The sequence below is a fragment of the Onychostruthus taczanowskii genome, unplaced genomic scaffold (genome assembly GCF_017590055.1).
Source record: "Onychostruthus taczanowskii isolate IOZ18803 unplaced genomic scaffold, ASM1759005v1 scaffold2, whole genome shotgun sequence".
Taxonomy (NCBI): domain Eukaryota; kingdom Metazoa; phylum Chordata; class Aves; order Passeriformes; family Passeridae; genus Onychostruthus; species Onychostruthus taczanowskii.
The window spans coordinates 5,534,778-5,550,245 of NW_024499239.1; the positions used below are offsets into that span (position 1 = coordinate 5,534,778).

Sequence of the window (15,468 nt, forward strand, 5' to 3'; positions counted from 1 at the left end):
TGTTGATTTGCTTTCATACTAGTTTATTTTGAGAGACCAGTCTAAATGTATGCTTGATCATGAATGTACTGAGAGAGCAGCCTGTTTAAATGTTGGTGTGTCCCCCAAAATAATGAACACTAATGAGATTTAAGAGGGTAGTCAGAACAAAGTACCAGGGTGTTTTCACTGCTGGCTTCCCATATTTAAGTCTGGATTTCAACTAATAATAAAATTCTTGTCATACATCCCCGAAGTTGAGCGTGGAGACGATGGAAGGTCAGAACTATACAGGAATGAATTTTTTAAAATTTTGTGTGTCCTAAATCTTGCAAATTGTTCTTCTTTTCATCTGCCTTATCACAATTTATAGGATACATATAATATCTAATCTCTGACAAGTCTTTTAACCATGTAGAAGAGATGTTGTTTGTAGTTTAATAGAAAGAAATTGTGGTTAATAAGTTCACAGGTGAGTGCCCTGTTCCCATGCTGCAATAGGCACTTAATTTACAGTAAAGCTATTTAAAATGGCCAAAGATATTTTTTATAACATAATTTTAAATTCTTTGGGGTAAGTTTTTATTTGAAAAATAAGTGGCTCTTGTAATTCCGTGAGTTTTGATGGATGCTGTTTAATTTAAATTGTTGACAAAACATTTTACCTTGTTTCTCACAGATGCATACACAACTTCAGAAGTGACATACATTTGGACTTATAATGCTTCAGATTCAGTGCAAGTGGCACCAGATGGGTCAAGACTGAATCAGTATGATCTTTTAGGCCAAACAATTGGAAAAGAGACAGTTAAGTCAAGTACAGGTTAGTAAAAGGTATTTTGAAATATTTTGGAGAAAAATGCAGTTACTGGCTGTGAAAACTATATTCCAGGTGGTGTTACAGGCTTCTGAAAAAGAATGTTGCAAAATGTGATCTATTAGGAATGTACTGTACAAGTAACACAAAACAGCACTTCACTGATTCTTTCAAATTATAGTTAACTGGTGATGGCAGAGGTGAACTTGCCCTAAGGGACTGTTTTTTAAAATGGTATCTGGAGCTTCTTGTTCAATCCTAATATTTGTAACCCAGGGTTGGGATATTTGTTAGATTTAATATTGCAAATAACATAGATTTTGTCTAGTAAATGGTAGAGCAGAGAGGTTTCAACCATGTTTCCCTTCCATCATGTTTTTGACATGAAACACTGGACTATTCTGCTAGACTCTAGATTGTTTTCCTGCATGTGCCAGTCTGTGATGGACCCCCATGGCTGCTTTCTGACCGTGATTAAATTCTCAGAGAGGTGGTGTGTGAATGCAGAGAGTTGCTCATAAGCAGAAGCCTTCAAAGCTGAAGTACTTCTCAGCGCATACAAAACTTCCTGGAAGTTCCTTAACACCCACCTTTCATGGAACACAGTGGGAATAAGAAATAGCTGTACGCAAAATTTTTCTTATACTTTATAGGATGCTTTCTATTACAAAATACCTTAGGTACAATACAACCCTAGAACATTTGTTTGGCATAAATATAGCAAACTTTCTCTCACCAAAGAAATGGTCTTTCTTAAAATGATAACCTTTTGTTTCACTGTATTTTGTTTGTTTGTGGCACCTAGGTGAATATACAGTAATGACGGCTCATTTTCACTTGAAGAGAAAAATTGGTTATTTTGTCATTCAGACTTACCTCCCCTGTATCATGACTGTCATTCTATCTCAAGTGTCATTCTGGCTGAACAGAGAATCTGTACCTGCCAGGACAGTCTTTGGTGAGTATACTGCGTAGCATTAGCTCTGTTTGCAGTAGCTGAAGATGCTAGAAAGTACTTCTGAAGTAAAGGGCTTTCTCATTCAAGTTAAAATGTTTGTAGAATGTGATATGCTTTCTAGTCCAAACAGCTTTCAGCTGCAGCTCACACATCTCCTGAGAATCCCAAAGGTTTTGGAAATTAGTACATGCAAGCAAACTGTCCTCATATCCTTGACTCTTAAGAGGAAAAAAAAAATCAGAGAATAGAAAAAGATTACAATGTTTCTATTTAAAAACTAAATTTAGTAAACTTAGATGATTTTCTGAAATATCTTACTTACCTTGGTATTATCCAAGTATTCTGGTACTTGGTAGATAGGCAAATTTCTAAATTTATTTTTAAATTAGGCAAATTAAACTTGAATTTCTTGAATTATTTTTGTTCAAATTTCAAGCTGAAGTTCATTTAAAGAAACCCTATTCTGGGCTTTTGGGCAACACTTTTTCACTGATTCAAATTGGAGAGTTCAGCAAGCAATAAAATGGTGTTTCTCAAAATAAAAAAATGTCTTTCTTATTTACAAAGCAAAGTACATTTAGTTTGTTTTCTTTAAAAAAAAAAAAAGAGATCAGCACAATAAAATTATTGTCTGTGTGGAATCAGCCATCAAAAATGCTGCATAAAATTGTATGCTTAGTCATCAGTAAGCACCATGTACTCTTCAAAATATAGGCCAAACTCAAATGCATATTAAATAGGATGCACAACAAAGCATTTACTGTCTCTCCTGGTAGAGAATATGCCACACAAAGCACTGTAAAACTTGCAGGTTTGAATAGGAGCCTTACAGAAGTCAGATGAAATGGGTCAGTAGTTTCAGTGGGACCAGAATTCTACCATGGTTTTCCAGGCAGCTATCAGGCAGATTCTTTGTCTTTCTTCAAGATCTTCTGTGAATTTATCCATTTTTGATTATGAAAATATACACTCCTGTTTTCCAGCCTTGCAAGTACACTGTCAAATCCTTCTATATCTCTGTCTTTGCCCTTTTCTGTATCCACTCCAGGACATATAGGACAGAGTGACTGGTTTCTCCAAAAAATGTCTCACATCTGCTCTTCCTAAAATGCACTTTCTGTTACTGTGTCACTGTTAACAAGGCACTCCATCCATAACAAGGCCCTGGGATAATTTTCCTGAAATGTGTCCCTTCCTGCACACCTCTTCTTTATTCTTGATTTATTTTCTGTTTAATTTATATATATATTTTAGAAATGAGTAGTATCTGCATGGCAGCTTTGCTCTCCTGGGTTTTAGTATAACATGGATAATGAAGTGTCCTGCTTCAGGATGTCTTGAGGGAAATGCATAGGAGGGCCACAAGAACAGAATCACACCACTCAGTGATACCAAACCTGAAATCTCATGACTAAAAATGATGGGTTTATTGCAGACATAGCAGTTTCATGCTAGTATTTTATTTCTGCCACACAGACATGCACCCTGTGTTCCACTAAGGGCTCTGTCCCTTCCAGGCCCCCTTCACCCAGGGAACCAAGACACATCCAGGCTCTGCCTTTTGGGAAACCATAGCCCTATCATGCAGCATTTGCTCCTCGGGCTTAGCCTTTTTCATTGGGTTGGGTTGGATTTTCCCTGAGGAGCTATTTCATAACATTCTTTTACACTCTAGATGAGATTGTTAGCATAAGCTGCCAATGGGCTCTCTAAATACACAGCCTCAAGTGGATCTCCCAGGCTTTCTCCATTCCTACTGGCAGCAGTTGTCACTGGGATTTCTGATACGCTCTGGTCTCTTGCCTGAATGTGTTACAAAAATGTGCAGTTACTCAGAGTTTCATAACAAAGTTCCTCTCTAGCTCTTTAGTGGTTTTTGAGTGTACTGAAATATTCTTGTCAGTTGGAGCTGGGCAGGTACATTCAAGGTTTCATTTGGGTGACACTTTGAAGTAGGCTCCATCCAGTGACAAAAGAAGCTCATACAACAGTTACATTAATGAAATGAGCTACATTCAGCAGAGAATATAAAAATTGTAGGGGGTATTCCTTTATACTTTTATTGATCATTCTTAATTTTTAGTTTTTATATGGAGTAGTCACTTGTTAGATACCCATCTTTGCATTGTATTTTAAAAATATCAATTTTAAAATATAACTAAACAGAAGTTATGGGTTTGACAAAGTGTTTTTGAAAATCAATGAGAAATTTATTTCAATGACCTTCTTGAGAGTTAAGGACCAACTACTGGAATACTTTCAATGAAACATAACTTCTAGTTATTCAAAGCACCACTTAGCATGTGTTATTTCATGGGTGAAAGAAATTACTTTTCTTTTCCCTTTTTATTCTCTTGCAATGTGGTTTCAAGTTCTAGGCTAACATTAGGGGTTGGTATAATGAGGCTTATTTTATAGTTGAGCTCTTTAATCCCTTTTCTTTATGGCATCTATTTAACATTATTCTATTGCTTCAACTTTGCTTTAAATTTTTGGAAAAAGAAAGTTTTGTCATCATTGATTAAATAAGTCTTGAATGTGTTTTCTCCAGCATATAAATCTGATTGCATTCTTAATGAAAGAGAATAAGACTGGTTCATAATGCCTTCATTTAGTGCAAGATTACAATCTGTTTCATTTAGTAATGTGTTTATTGTTATGCATTTAGTGTCAACAATATTAGCAAAACTAATCTTGTGCAGCTTATTGGATTCTTGCTTGTTTTTAATGGGTCATAGCACTTAGAAGCATCACATGTGTTTGAATAGCAGCATTAATGCAGGTGACAGAAAATCAGAAATTCGTTTTCTTAGTGCTACAGTTATCTATGCTTTAACTCACATGGAGTATCAATGAGAATGATAAATGTAGTTAGGTATATAATCTTTGTTAACTGAAGCAGGAAAGAACAAAAATTAGTCTTATTATTTATTATATTTAAATTCACATAGATGTGTTCTTTTGTCAGTTCACTGTGATAATTTTGTTGTTACTCTGAGTTCCTGTGTCTGTTTTCACTTGTTCTTGATGTGGCTCCTTTCCATGGGCTGCAGTCCTTCAGGAGCAGAGTGCTCCAGCATGGGTCCCCTGTGGAGCCACAGGTCCTGCTGGAAGCCTGCTCCAGCACAGGTTTTCCATGGTGTCACAGCCTCCTCCAGGCATTCCGCTCTTCTTTTGTGGGGTCTTCCTTGGGCTGGAGGTCAATCTGTGCTGCACTGTGGACCTCTCAGTGGGCACAGCTGCTTCCCCAAGGCTTTTACCACAGGCTGCAGGGGGAACTCATCCCTGGTGCCTGGAGCACCTCCTCCCTCTCCCTCTCCTCTGACCTGGGTGTCGGCAGAGCTGTTTCTGTCACATATTCTCACTTGTCTTCTCTGGCTGCAGTTGCTTCTGCTCAATATAATTTTTTCTCCATCTTAAATATGTCATCCCAGAGGCACTGCCAGTGTTGCCCTTGGGCTTGGCCTTGCCAGCAGCGGTGGGTCCCTCTTGGAGCTGGCTGGCTTTGGATCTCTCAGGCATGGGGGAAGCTCCTCGCAGCTTCTCACAGAAGACAGCACTGCAGCCCCCTACTACCAAAACCTTGCCATGCAGACCCAAAGCAACTTTTTAATTGTGACACTACAAAAAGAGGAACCCAAGAAAAGTTCAAATCTGTTCTCTGCTTATTTTTACATGGGAATTAAATAATAGAGACCCATCCTTTTGAACAGTTTTATAAATACAAAGTACATTTTCCCATTTCATTGAAAAAAAATCTCAATTGTCTTTATTCTTCTCTCCTTCCACATGCTGTGGATTGTCTTTTGTGCCTTAGGAGATATCCTGCTACTCACACATTTCTGTTTATAATTTCTTAATTGGGAATTTCTGCTAAATGTAGGTATCATAATACAGTGATAGGCATTGGGCAGTGGAAAACTAGCCCTGAGTAAGAGACTGAGAGCTGGCCACAAACAAACCAGTATGTCTCCTCAACTTAGTTATGTGTGAAGACACTAGTTCATATTCCAGGGGTGGAATAATTGCATGCAGCTTTTCCTGGAGCTGGGCTAAATAGCCATTTGCCATTTGTCTTTGGGAATAAACTTGTGTGTTACTCAATGGGAAAGTGTGTTCCATTGCTCAGTGTTGATACAGTGAAGCAGCATGGTACCGACATCACCATATGGACACGCAGCTTACCCAACTGACTGAATTCAACTTTTCTGGAAATAGATTTTGTTATGGTTCTTGCCTCCCAAGCTATTTAAAAAGGCTGGTTGGTGTTGTTATTTTAGTGAAAAGGGTAGACAGAGTGCTTGAGCTATTTTCTATAATCTTTCTCTCAATGGTTGTTCAGACTTACCTGCTGGTGTTGGAGCAAAATCACAGTACACTCCTTTTGTATTGCATTCCCTGCTAACACATATACTTTGAGTAAATAAAAGCAAACAGCATTGTGTGTAGCAAAGTGTTATGGTGCAATGCTTTAATATCATGCTACATACAGAATTTTGAAACTTTTGTTTGCATTTCTATCTATTTGGTCTTGGAGTGATAAAATGAAGTGGTAATCTGTATCTCTGAAATGGTCAACAATCTTTTCTTTCTGCTGTTATTTGTATTTATGAATATCTTTGGGTTTTGGACCAGGTTGGGATATCTAATTACCAAAACACAGTTGCAATTGCTGTTAAAAAAATAGAGCAACGAAAATAATTTCCTAAATTAAAAAAAAAAAAGTTTGTCAATCTTTTGTGATATGTTCTTCAATCGTTATGTGTAACTAACAAATGTGGTCATAAAGTAGTCATCTTGACAGATCTTAACTTTAATATTTATGTGTTAACTCCTCCAATTTCCACTCTCTGTTTCTAGTTAGACATTTCTAGTTTTTCAGGTTACTTCTTCCACTGTTATGAGCATAACACAGCTGCTATTTTCCAGATATATAAGTTTAGTGCCAGTGAAAAGTGTTGAATTTGCAGCTCTGGAGATGGATTTTCTCTCTCCAGTAAGCAAATGCTGTTTTAAAAGTATTACCATTAAAAAAAAATAAATCCCAGGCAATCAAATAGCTCCAGTCTTGGCTGCAATGGATAAACCTTTAGTGATAGAAGATATTTAACTTTGTAGGCATGCACTGCTGAGAATAAAGCTTGTAAGGATGTTTACTGTTAAGTAAAAAATGCTTGGTCTTTGGAGAAAGAAGGTGGTTGGATGGTTTATTTTTTGTGTCTTTTTCAAAGACAAACTGATGACTGCTTGTGGTCCCTTACAAAATAATACATAATTGTTTCTTCTGGTAGCAATTCAGTTGCCACATCTGCTAGGTGCTGGGCTATAGAAGAGAGTTCTTGCCTTGTATGTAAACTGTTTTTTCTACATCACAGTGAGATATCATGCAGCCTTCACGTAGCCTTTAAAATATTTTTTTTTCTTTTTGACCACTTCATTGTAGGGGCTACAATCTGCTCGCTGTTTTTTATACCAATTTTAGTTCACTAGTGTTATGAATTGGATGAGCAATGAGGAACGGTTTTGTTCTGATCAGTGTATGGGTTTTGTGAGGTTTTAAGTTAATCTTTGTGAAATAAATGAGTTTTGTTTTCTCAAGTTGACCATATTCTTGCACATTAATAACTTTTCAGTCCTCTCAGGTTTAGCAGTGGCATGGAGGCAGTTATTTCCATTCAGTCCTTTTTCATAAAGAAGACTTGATAAAACTTATTTTTCAAATTAACTATAATGTGCAAAATCATCCGTCTTTTCTCTGAAGAATAATAGCAATCTAAAAGGACTAGAGAATCCTAAAATGACAGATATTACAGATGAAATTTTCTGTCCAATTTTTCCCCATTCAATTCAGGTTAGATGACTGTGGTAGCTTGAACATCACTGAATTTATAGAGTGAAGGAATAAATGAAAGTATGTTGGCAATGGGCTGGCAGTGTGCTGATTGATTAGCATTTGGGTCACAAAGTGGTGTAACTTGCTGAACTTTTTAGAGGAATTCTCAAGTGGTAGCATGTGGTAACAAGATATAAATTCACAATGTTTTAACTGGGACTAGGAAAGGTCAGCATTAAATCTTAAATCAGATTTCTGAAGAAGTCAGTGTGGTTTCCAGAAGATTAATTTACTCTATAAAGTGGGATTTAATATGAGCAATACCTTAGCAACTGTATATATTTACATGTGGATAAGGTCACCTTGTATCTGAGAATCATTCACTTTACTGATCCCTCTGTATAATTATAATGATTTATCTGCAGCTCAGGACCAGTGTTAAAATTTACATGTGATAATTATAAACGTAAGATAGGCTGTCTTTTCCCTGAGGTGCTGAAAATAATTAAGCCATGTGTTCTGTAAGCATTAGGAGAGACTAAGTTCTTTACAAAATACATTTTGTCTACAGATTTTCATACTGTTCCATATGATAGCTGCTTCCTTTTCATTGTATAGCCTAGTAGATGCCAGCAGTGTCATGGCTGATTCCAGGCATCCACTTTAATTTATCGGGGCTGAAAAACAGCAATTAGAGATTTATGTTTGCTAAGGTGTCTCCTGTGTGACTCAGCAGGATGCTTCTGTGTGTTGTTTTCCCTTCTGCACAGACCTCTGGGAGTGCTGAGGCTGAGTCCACTTAGCTTTGCTCTGTCACCCTTTGTGGCACCTTCAGAGATGGAGAATTTTTACTGGAGGGATGAAAGTTGTGGAGTCTGAGGAGGTCTCAGTAGATGCAATTGCTGGCTCTCTTCTCTTTCACACAGTGGATAAAATTGCTTCTTCTCTTGTAGCAGAAGGAAAATCAGAACTGTGTTGTTCCTCCAGAACCCAGGTGACAGATTGCTGACAGCAGAAAATCTGGCTTAGGGAGAGTGACTTTACTTTCTCTTGGGAAGCCTCCTACACCAGTTTTATGAGTGTGTATTTGTTGAAGCTGTGATGTGCTGTTACTAATATTTCTGCCATGGCATCTCCTTTGCCTGTCATAGTGAAGTGTAGGTTTGCTGATCTGTGCTGAGTATATCACTTTGTGTTGCCTTTAATTCTGCAGACGTACTTAATGGTGTGCCACAAAGGGAATAGTTTAGTTTGTCTAAGTGTGATTCAGCCTAAGGTGGGAGAATTGATTTACTTAAGGAATGGAGACTGTATTTATGGCTGTGGATTTCTGCTTGCTAAATCTGACTCAGACAAAAGTTCTCTTCCTTTGCTCCCATGTATCTTCTTCCTGATTCTTTTGGGAGGGATTTTTTTCTTTTTTTGCTGGATCCTCATTATGTAAAAAGTACTGCAAAATTCTTTTAATAACTGCCACAGTGAATGCACAGCCTTCCTGTACCACCAACTCTTGTTTTCTGACACACAATACAATTACAATAGTAAATCAAATCAAAGCTGTTCTAGAATACAATCCATGTTACCTTAATGAGAGTTTACCCTGTTTATGTCTTTGAGTATGTCACTGAATGGTTAGTAAGACAGCAACTGTAAAGAAAAAAAAAATCTCATTAAAAAAGTGTATTTGTGTGATAATTTCAGAAAATATGGGTACCAAACCTGCAGCCATTGCAGAAAAGCCAGCTACCAAACATTAACCTATTAATCAATATTACTCTAATGCTACTAAATATTATGAATCTGTGAAGAAATTATTAATTTTGTTCCTTACAATAACCTATCCTGCCATGACAGGTTAAAAAAAAAATTATTTTCTGTAAGTTAAATCATCAGCTCATTTAAAAAGGAAAGTTTAGACAAGAAATTGAACTGAAATTACTTCAAAGGAATATCCATATACAACATTTTATACAATTCTAGCAATGTTTATCACCAACATAGAAAAAAAAAATCATTGTGTTTCAAAAGCATACCATGATATTTTTTGGTTTATTTTTGCTAACATTCAAAATCCAAGTGAAATTGTTGGTTCTGTTTTTGTGTCCCCTTGCAGGAGTAACAACTGTGTTGACAATGACAACACTAAGCATCAGTGCTCGAAATTCACTCCCCAAAGTAGCATATGCAACAGCTATGGATTGGTTTATTGCTGTTTGTTATGCATTCGTATTCTCTGCATTAATTGAATTTGCAACTGTAAATTATTTCACAAAACGAGGATGGGCCTGGGATGGAAAAAGTGTAGTGAATGATAAGGTAAGTCCTAAGGAAATAGTCTTATTTCCAGTCAATTACCTAAACCAGCTATAATGTATTATGATATTTTGCTATATATATATAAAAAAAGCTTTAAATCAAAAGAATGTAAGTGTATTTTCTGTCTTGAACAGGAATATATCTGCCCTTATGCTAATCTCATTTGGTCTCACTAATCCAGATTTAGTTATCAAGAATGTTATTTTTTTTTATTTTGGGAACTGTCTGTCTTGTATTTCAACTCCTCAGATACAACCATTTATCTGGTTGTTCATAAAATTTAATCCAGATTACATTGGTGGATCACTTTTTGTATTTTTTTATTCAGTTGAGTTGGAAATAAAAAAAATTTACAGAAATATATGATGTATATTAATTTTCATGTTATGTAAGGTTTAGAAAAGCAAATTAATATCCATATATGTATGTACTATGAACAACAAAATCTAGAATTTCTGAACATTTCCAGTATTCTGAAACTTATTCCTACTGATAGCTAGACATTAATTTTAAAACCACTTTAAACAGCGGATGTACAAAATTCTTCACCTATAATGTGTCGATGCTTTGAGTACACAGAAACACAGTCATGCCTTAATTTTCTGGTCTTTATACTGTGATGGAATGAAGAAGTTTTGATCTGATAGAATTTCTCATTTCACAAACAGAATGACTTACTGACACACCTAAATTTGTGTATTTGCAGTTTAGAATTCTAATGCAGAACAATTATTAAACTCACTCGTTTTGACTGACTTAATATATTTTATCCTTTTTTCCTATCTCAGTCCTGGATTTTACCAATGAAAACAGATTTCTTCTGAAAAATACATGGATTTCTGTGATCCTCTTAAAATAGGATAGGATTTTATTTGCTTCCTAAATGCAAATAAAGCAGGTTTCATTAACTGATTTCTTATCATTTTGAATGCATAAAGAAGCATGCATAAAGAAGCAATTCACAAAGAAGCAATTCATAAAGAAGCAAAATGTTCAGTTAGTAGTAAAGGAGAATTAGGAAAAATGTTCATTCTTCATCATTCCCTGTGACTTCTGGAAGGGCATGAACTATCCATAACTTCAGTATCTGTTACCTCCTGCTCGAGGTAAATCAGGGCGAGTTTATCAGCATGTCATGAGTGAAGCTTTTCAGACTGGCACATTGCCCTGTGTGCCAGATATTGCCATTATTATAATAATGGCAGTTATAATTGTAATAATGTAGGGAACCCTATAAACTCCCTGATCATCCTTTGGTCATTCCTTTAAAGTACAACAGTGTTGTTTCATCATCCTAGGAGTGGCAACTCTTTAAAAGCTAGGCAGTATTCCTTCCTTAGGAGTGACAATAGCATCCATTGCATTTTAAGATTTATATACCATCCATGTGTCCAGTTCTTTTCTTTCTTCAAACTGACTTAACAAAAAGATAAGCTTTTAACGTAGTCATAGTTTCTTATACAAAAATATGGTTCAGCTTTATTATGCAGGTCTCATTAATGGTATTACAGATACCTTTTAAAAACACACTAATTGTGTCTGAAAGGAAGGACTTACGGATGAATTAAAGTGTTCCTCCCATAATTTGATTTGGCAATTTGCTCTTTTTTTTTTAGCTGAAGGCATCTGTGCACCTAAAGCCAGGCTTACTCTTCACTAATTAAAATGAAATAAGTTTCCTCAGTGGCAGTTGTCTATGTTCACATTATATGGAAATTCTTGTCTAAGTGCTGTTGACAGGGAATTTGCTGCACAGGAAGGCAGGTGCAGGAAAAAGCTACATGTTTGATCAACTATTTTTCACACTCCAGTCAACAAGGAACAGTGCTGAATTCCCAACTGGTTCCCAGATTCTCTTTTCGTGTGACACCATCTCCTAAGACAAGGTGTTTTAGGCACAAATCTAACCATGAAGATCTGAGCAAGATTTTTAGATGGCCCAGATGAATATCAAATTGGATGTAATTTAAAACCAAAATTGCAAATGGAATAGATGCCTCCCAGTGGAAGTAAAAAACTGAAATGCACCTATATGTGAAATGTCATGGAGAATTCCCTTAGTTGTGTCACTTCTATCAGATTAAAAATCAAAACAGACCAATACAACTGATGATTTATATATGATCCAGAAGTTAGCTATTTTTTCATCTGCTTAATTCTGTATTTTGTGGAAGAGACGGACTAAATCTAATATTTATTTGCTCGTCTCTAAATTACATACATATATTTTATGTACGTTAAATACATAGCATTTAATATATATATACATACATTATATTATTGTATTGTTTTATATATAAATGATATATGTTATATTTATATATATGTAAATAATATATATTGCTTCCTGAGAAACTGCCTTCCATTCTTTCTTGTAGGTTATTAGAAATTCCTTAGTCTGAGATTGCTGCAAAGCATTGGATCAATTTACAGCATTATAGGCTTATTGCAGAACTAGTCTGTGAATCTGTGTATTGCTCTGAAACCCCAAGCCTGTATTCATTCCCTACACATCCCTGTGCCCATGTGTACACATGGACTCTCCAGTGAACTGCCCCTGGCTGAACTTCAGCCCTTTGAAAGCATACACAGTCCCATAGCAACACAGAACTGGTGAAGTTAGAATTGACCTCTGGAGGTCATTAAATTTATCTCCCCTAGTGCAAGCAGGGTCACCTAGGGATGGCTGCTCAGGGTCATTGCCCAGATAATTTTTTTGATATCTTCAAAGATGAAGATTCCACAACCTCTCTAGGTAACCTGTGCCAGCACTAGGTCATGCTCATAGTAAAAATGGGAGGTTTTTTAATACTTAAGTGGAATATTCTGTATTTCATTTTGTGCTCACTGACTCTTGTCCTTCAACTGTATTTCACTGGGGAAAGCCTAATCTTTATTCTCAGATACTTACACACATTGACAAGACTCCCCCTGAGCCTTCTCTTTTCCAGGCTGAACAGCCCCAGCTCTCCTGGCCTTTTGTATTTCAGATGCTTCAGGCTTTAAATCATCTCTGTGGTCCTTCACTAGAGCAGTTTCATTATGTCCCTGTCTCTCTTGAGATGGGAAGCACAGAACTGGATCCAGGACTGCAGATGTGCCCCACCAGAGCCGAGTCAAGGGGAATGATCACTTCCCTTGGCTGGCTGGCAGCACTGCGTGATGCAGCCCAGGAGGCTGTTGGCCTTTGTTTCTGCGAGGGCTCGCTGCTGGCTTGTGTTCAACTTGGTGACCACCTGGACCCCACGGGCTTTTGCTACAAAGCTTCTTTCTAACCCATTATCCTCAACCTGCACTGGTGCATAGCTTATTCCTCCCCAGGTGCAGGACTTAAATTTCCCTTTTCTGAGCTTCATTAAATTAATTTTATCCCACTCTCCTTATCTTCTGCTGTTTTTTAGGTTCTTAGTCCTGTTTTCATCATTGTTATGCATTTTTTAACCAATACTTCATGAAAAACAGAAATAGTTCTAGGGCTGAATCTCAGCTCAGTTCTAAAACTATCAGTCTGGATTCTTTCATTTAATTGCAATTTCTTCCTGACCTCTCTATATATGTGTCTGTGTATATATATGTGTAAACACATTTCTCCAGAGTCTCTAAAAAATGTATACCCTTAACTGGAATTCATGTATTTGTTAGTGGTATGTTATGACATGCCCAAATAATAGCCATGTTAGTTTATTGTGAGAAAAGTGGCCTAATTTTAATTTCACTACCATGACGGGTAATCTTCACAGAAAACATTGTAAAGAACTTGCAATTCTGTTGTAAGGAGAAAGATGCAAAGCCTACACTTCTCCAGTTATGCTTACAATCACAGTAACAGAGACTTCCTCACATAACTTCAGTAGGGCATTTGATGGTGCAGGAGCAATCTTATGTCACCTCAACCTTCTTTTCGGATAGACTGGAAATGTCTTTCTTTATATCTGAATTTATTGGCATGGTATTTATTTTAATATGCTCACTCGTTTCTTTTGCTTTTGAAATTATGTTTTATTAAGTCTATTCTGGCAAATACACATGAAATATTTAACTTCCTGCTGTCTTCCAATAGAAAAAAGAAAAAGCATCTGTCATTAAGAAAAACAATGCCTATGCAGTGGCTGTTGCCAACTATGCTCCAAATATTACCAAGGACTCAGTGCTACCAACCATCTCCAAGAGTGCTACAACTGCAGAACCCAACAAGGCAAAACCAGAAGCGAAGCCACAAGAAGCAAAGAAGACATTCAACAGTGTTAGCAAAATTGACAGAATGTCTAGAATAGTGTTTCCAGTCTTATTTGGTACTTTTAATTTAGTGTATTGGGCTACATATTTAAACAGGGAGCCTGTCTTACTTGGCTTTGCACCATCAACCTAAAAGCTGACTTGCACTGAGGACTCCAAGCATCATTCTAATCAGATAGGTTGTTCGCTATGTACAGTCCGACTAATAACTGCTAATCTGTGAACCATTCTGTACAGTGTGTATATAAATGTCTTGTCTGTGTGTCTCCAAAGGAGGGGCACAGCGTTAATTCATGGGTCTGTAAACAGATAGCACCCATGGCAAATACAGCCAGCTCTTTAAAAGTTAAACCCAGGGGACTTCTGTTAAACTAGGATTCAAATATACAGAATTATATTCTCTCCGTACAATGAGATGAAGATGTGATCTTACATAATTATTTAGGAGCAGTATTTTTTTAATTTAAAGTTAAAATATTTTTCTATAAAGTAACTAATTCTACTTTAGTGAAAGAAACTGTCATTTAAAAAAGTGATTTTTTTAAAAAGTGTAATTGTTTCATACAATAGCAGTACCCATGTACATAACAGAGTACGGAGGTCGTACAGTTCTGCTCTTCACAGACATTCTGGATACAAGTTAGATTGAGGAGGTAGTAAACACTACTGTATGGCAAAAGCCACAAGTTTCTTACTTCTGTCCTCTTTGAAGTTGTTAATAAATACATCTAATTGATTTCAGGGAAAAGGGTAAATCAAATTCAATATCCACCAACTTCTGCTAGTGAGATACTTATTTTTTCACTGTTTTATTTATTTGATATTATTAAGCTGGATTGTCTGGTTCAGCAAAGCTGGATTTTTTTTAATTATTTTTGATTTTGTTCTTAATTGAATTATTTTCAGGTTTATAGAATCACTCAGAAATTTTTCAGGTTTATGTTGATCAGTAATATAATATACTTTTTTCTTTGCTTAATGTTTTCCTAAAGCCTGCCATTACAATATTTACCTGTATTTGTCCCAGGAAGCACTGTTTTCAAGGGAAACAAGAAACATGATTTAAGTTCAGGAATATGTCCATATAATAAAATTTACTGCTGCTTTTGTAAATTGCAACTTTACATTTCGCTGACATAACTTTACAACAACTTTGTATACTAGAAATGATTTTGCTAAGATTTGAATGTTATTTTTTTAATAAAAGGTCATGCATCATCAGTAGGCATCAACTGTATTTCATATACACAAATACAACAAAATTGGATCTGCCATTGGCAATTTTATAAGAACATTTAATACTATCAGTAAAATTGTTTTTCTTCTGAG

The 15,468-nt window shown here is 36.2% G+C and overlaps 1 protein-coding gene across 1 annotated transcript in view; it reads left to right on the forward strand.

The window, feature by feature from the left end:
- GABRA2 (gamma-aminobutyric acid type A receptor subunit alpha2) overlaps positions 1-14,272 on the forward strand; it is a 57,872-nt gene extending 43,600 nt beyond the window's left edge. Inside the window, exons 7-10 of the mRNA XM_041402773.1 lie at positions 659-802; positions 1,602-1,754; positions 9,701-9,903; positions 13,964-14,272. Coding sequence (XP_041258707.1) covers positions 659-802; positions 1,602-1,754; positions 9,701-9,903; positions 13,964-14,272 — 809 coding nt within the window. The remainder of the gene's footprint in view (positions 1-658; positions 803-1,601; positions 1,755-9,700; positions 9,904-13,963) is intronic.
- Positions 14,273-15,468: the final 1,196 nt, after the last annotated feature.